General features: G+C 51.5%; 2 protein-coding genes across 2 annotated transcripts; both read left to right on the top strand.

Annotated features, from left to right (window-relative positions):
• Window positions 1-18: 18 nt before the first annotated feature.
• PPTG_24541 (hypothetical protein) lies at window positions 19-123 on the top strand (the record flags this gene model as incomplete). The annotated part of the gene is made up of 1 exon (XM_008917619.1): window positions 19-123. The coding sequence occupies one exon, from the start codon at window positions 19-21 to the stop codon at window positions 121-123; it is 105 nt and encodes a 34-aa protein (XP_008915867.1).
• A 395-nt stretch (window positions 124-518) lies between these two features.
• Window positions 519-1,058, top strand: PPTG_19387 (hypothetical protein; the record flags this gene model as incomplete). Its single annotated transcript, XM_008917594.1, has 1 exon — window positions 519-1,058. One exon carries the CDS (start codon window positions 519-521, stop codon window positions 1,056-1,058), a length of 540 nt encoding a protein of 179 aa, XP_008915842.1.
• Between the last annotated feature and the right edge of the window lie 4,128 nt (window positions 1,059-5,186).

Raw genomic sequence — 5,186 nt, 5'->3', positions numbered from 1 at the left:
TGGCTTGAAGCGTGGAAGATGGCGCGAGGCGCTGGATTGCTGGGATCTCAGAACCGAATGTGGTCGCGTCGACTGCTTGCGTCTGCGGTTACGCGGACGTACGGCACCTGGATCTGTGGATGACTGCTGCATGTGCTTTGTGGAGGAATGCTCCACAAAGCTGTATATCTTGTATATCTGGAGAATCGAGTGCTAACTGCGGGAGAGCGTCCACGATTGCTGAGTTCCGACTGGATTGTCGAACCTGAGAACAGCAAAGGTATTGTGGACAGTAGTTAGACATTGACTCACTAATACATGGATTCAACTTGGAGATGAAAGCACGAAAGCAGTGCTCACTTCCGAGTCCGCCTCCTCGGCCACAACTGTCTTACCTTCGAGTGTCTGTCCTCGCTGTCCTCCACTCAGCACCGCCCTACGAAGCCTACAAGTACTCGTCAACCTGCAAAAGTGCGCAAGAGAACTCGGACTGAGATTCTCTTAGGTTATGAGCCCAAGCTTGACTGAGCTTTTCAACAATGTCCGGCCAAGGCGCGGCAGTCGGAGGAGGAGGTGCCCAAGCAGGACAAGCTGTGGATCAAGCAGCACATGGAGCAGCAGACCAAGCTGCTGAAAGAAGAATATTTGGTAGCAACAAGCCACCCAAGTACGAGGAGGAGGGCGGCTTCGACTTGTACAAGGTGATGCTGCGGTCATACTTGACGCAGAGAGGTTGCTGGCGTATCGTCGACGGAACAGAGGCACGATATCCGAACGACGTAGACCTTCAACGCCAATACGACGAACGAGATGAACTCGCACGTGACGCTATTCCACGAGGCGTGCTCACCAAGGACGCATCTCAGATCTGCAACTTCGAATATGCTCACGAGATGTGGGATGCGTTTGAGCGAGACAAGACTAAGCGCGCTTTCTTAAACGCACTACTGCTGAGAAAGAAGCTCTACTCCTACTCCTTCACGTCCGACATGAGCATGAAGTCTTACCTAGACGAGTTGGAGCACATGAGGCGACAACTTCGAAACATGAACGATCCATCGCAGATGATGAAATGGTGAAGATCATACTGCAAGGAGTTGCATTCGAGTTCCGTGGTGTGGTGCGCATGTTCGACAAGGACGTTCGAGATGGCAACGCTCCAGCGTTGGAAGAGGTGCTGAACACACTTCGTAGTGAGGCTGAACTAGACAATCAACGGAAAGTAGTCGTCGCCGCCAAGAGCAAGGAACCAGCCAAGATACTACAAGTCAAGGAACAGCTAGAACCAGGCGGCAAGAAGCGCCAACAGCACCAGCAAGCAGGTGGTAAGAAGAAGTTCAAGAAGAACAAGAAGGACGGGCCCGAGACCCGTGAGTGCTTTCACTGCGGCAAGAAAGGTTATCTTAAGAAGAACTGCTTTGCCTGGCAGGCCAAGAAGAAACAGTCCGAATCAATGGCTTTCGTACGTTGGAGTGGATCGAAGAACGAGACTGCTATCGGTATGGTGAGTGTTGACCACTCCACTCTCAGTGATGAGTGGATGATCGACACAGGTGCTGGTGTGCATGTCTGTAAAGACTGGACGGCGTTCACGAGTTTGCAAGAGGAAACGATGTCTTTTGTTGGATGACAAGGTGAATCAACACGTAGTGAAGCCGTCGGTCATGTGAACGCGTGTACCAAGGATGCGAGATCGGGACGGGACGTGGTCCTCGAGCTGGAAGACACACGTTATGCTAGCATTGGTATTAGCAACCTACTCAGTCTCGAACGACTGGAACAACAAGGGTGGGTGCCTTCCTACTCGGACTCAGCGACTCCTGAGGACCGTCAGATGCATTTGGATCGCGACGGCGTACGTCTCCTCCTACACAAGCGTAGACGACACTACTGGCTCAACGTGAAGAGAGCGACTGCGGACGCTAAGATGTGCATGATGGCTGCTGCGGATCGACAGTCAGTCGTAATGAGATGGCACATGAAGTTCGCACATCTCAACGAACAAGCACTCAAGCAACTAGTGCAGAAGGGCATGGCTACAGGCTTCAACTCCTTGAAGGCTTCCGATTTCGATAAGCCTTTGAAGTGCTTCTCATGTCAAATGGCTAAGCAGAAAAGAAGGTCCTACGGACTCCATGAGAAGCGCAGTAAGGTGTGCTACGAGCGTCTGATGTCGGGCGTATTCTACGTGGGCCTTGAGACCACGGGAGGCAATCGCTACTTTCAGTTAGTGCAGGATGAAGCGTCGAGTTACAAGTGGTGCTTCCTGTTGCGCACCAAGGACGAGGCGTCTGTGAACGTGATGAACCTGATCTTGCAGCTAGAACGAGAGCACGTGATCAAGAAGTTTTACTGTGATCAAGGAAAGGAGTTTATTAACAAGTCGTTAACTAAATTTCTAGTGGAGCACGGGGTCCAGCTTCTAACAACAAACGCCTACACACCGGAGGAAAACTGCTTGGTCGAGAAGTTGAAGGGAATCTGCTCAACAAGTTCGAGCGATTCGACAGGCGAACGGACTGCAAGCGGCGTTATGGGGCGAGATACTACTGTATGTGGTGGAGGTCGATACCATGAGCCCCACCAAGGCTCTCACTGACATCACACCCTTCAAGATGATCACTGGCCAGAGGCCAGACATCGGTAACCTACGCGTGTGTGGATGTGTAGCGTTCGCTCATAACCCTAAGGAGAAGAGGTCGCACAAGTTGAGCCCCAAGGCGGTGCCGACGCTCTTTCTCGGGTACGCGATCAACTCTCTTGGATATCGACTTTTGGACCTACATAGTGGCAAGCTGATCGAGAGACGCGATGCCTCCTTCCGTGAAGACATCACTGTGGAGAGTAGTTACCTTGAGAAACTTTTGGGCATCCAGTATGAAGGTTGAGAGGTACTGCTGTCAGCCAATGTATCGTTCGTACCAATACCAATCGATGGTGTACGTGACCGTGATCGCGTACGTATTCCAAGCTCAGATGATCAGAGTGAATTGGGTGATATGGAGATGACATCGAGTGATGAAGGTCCTCAACCAGGAGGCAAGCGGCGCCGGAGTGACTCAAGCGAAGACAGCAGTTCGAGTGATGACGTTGGATTTAGTGGGAGTGACGGAGCTGCAGTGATACCATACCACCGCAACAAGCAGCGCAGCCTGTAGCTCAGGCCGAACCAGAACAGCAAGCTCCGAGACCACAACAGCAACAACAGCCAGCAAGTCTACAACAGCCAGCAGGTCAGCAACAGCCACAGCCAACTCGACGCTCTCAAAGACAGAGACGTCTGAATAGACGTTTTGACTCGAACAACTGGGTCATGATGACAAGCATCATGCAGTGTATGCTTATTGGAGTGAACGAGTTACTGAACCCGACAACGGTGCAGAAAGCACTGGCGTCGGACCATGCTGCGGAATGGTGACGAGCCATGGATATGGAATACCAGAGTTTGATGAAGAACGCAACTTGGGAACTCGTTCCACGACCAAAATCTACCAAACCGGAAAAGGTGAACATCCTCACGTCACTGTGGTCCTAGTAGTGACGAAGAACGAGAGAGGGGAACTCGAGCCGTTCAAGGCTCGTCTTGCAATTCGTGGTTTCCTACAGAAGTTCGGGATTGACTACTTGGCGACTTATTCGCCGGTAGTTCGTATTGAATCCGTTCGTCTCGTACTTCTTCTAGCACTTATGCTAGGACTGGATAGCAGACACGTCGATTTCGTTACTGCGTTCCTTAATGGAAAACTGACTGACGTGGACATCTACATGGAGCAGCCTGAAGGCTACCACGACGGGACTGATCGTGTATGCAGACTGCTAAAAGGACTCTATGGATTAAAGCAGGCGTCGAAGATCTGGAACGACACGCTGCATGCGTATCTGGTGCAATTGAAGTTCACTCAGAGTGTGTTTGATGCTGGTGTGTACTATCGCTAAGGTACACATGGTATGATCGTCTTGATGGTCTATGTGGATGATATCGTCATCGCGGCAAAACCCATGGACATTGAAGTCGTGGTACAGGAACTTGGAGCCAAGTTCGAGCTTAAGGACTTGGGGAGAGTGAAGCATCTACTGGGTATGGAGATCAACTTCATCCCAGGTGTAGTTGTGTGTCTGTCCCAGACAGCGTACGTGGAGAGGTTAGCGACCAGATTCAACATGCAGAACATGAAAGGAGTTCGGTCCCCGCAGCAGCATAATGAGCGCATGCCGGCTACGGAGACGAACGAGACCAAGATCAATAGCGACAAACTACCCCACAGAGAGCTCATCGGCTCGCTCCAGTATGTGGTAGCTTGCACCCGTCCGGATATGGCGTGTGTAGTTCGTGCTCTCGGTCGCTACAGTGGGGCGTACACCAAGGACAACTACAAGATGGCGAAAGAGCTGTCAGGTACATGCTTAACACAAAGCACATGGGACTGGTCTATCGACCAGTGAAAGGACTGCTGACTCTTGATGCGTTTTCAGACGCAGACCACGCTATGTGTCGTGACACTAGCCGCTCGAATACGGGATTTGTATTGCAACTACAAGGTCTTACGTGGATGTGGAGGAGTAAACAGCAGGGACGTGTCACGAAGAACACGTGCGCATCGGAACTGGTGGCAGCCAGTACATGCGTGGACGATCTGGTGTGAGCAATACAACTTCTAAGTGAACTAGTTGGCGAGCAAGTAGTGTCGACTGTCTACTGCGATAACCAGAGCACCATACAGGTCATTGCCAATCGTGGCAACAGCAAACGAGTGCAGCGCTACGCCAAGGAGGCAAGAATGATTGCTGCGTTTGTGAATGACGGAGTGGTGGACGTGAAGTATATATCGACCACGGTGAATGTGGCCGACATCCTCACGAAAGCTCTAGGCCCTCAACGTTTCGAGTATCTCCGCCGAAAGCTGAGCATGGAGAACGTGCAGAGTGTACTGACGAGCGTGCAACAGGAGCTGGAGAAGGTTGACTAGGTGTGAGCTTGCGGGCTCACATGCGAAGGGGTGAACGCCAAGTGTGTCGTGGAGCGGAAGGCTTGTGTTTAACACAAGGATGGCATCGTACACACGGGGTTCAAGTCATCGTAAACATCGGAGAAGACCGGTGGCATCGTAAACTTGGCGACATGACATCGTAAACATCACAAGGATGCGAGTGCATCAAAGGGTCATTGGCATGATGACAGGACGAGGAAGTGCATGACTGTATGTGCA

The sequence above is a fragment of the Phytophthora parasitica genome, assembly GCF_000247585.1.
Source record: "Phytophthora parasitica INRA-310 unplaced genomic scaffold supercont2.108, whole genome shotgun sequence".
Lineage (NCBI taxonomy): Eukaryota > Oomycota > Peronosporomycetes > Peronosporales > Peronosporaceae > Phytophthora > Phytophthora nicotianae.
Note: the sequence above shows the minus strand (reverse complement) of the source record. Positions and strands in the feature narration are given on the sequence as shown.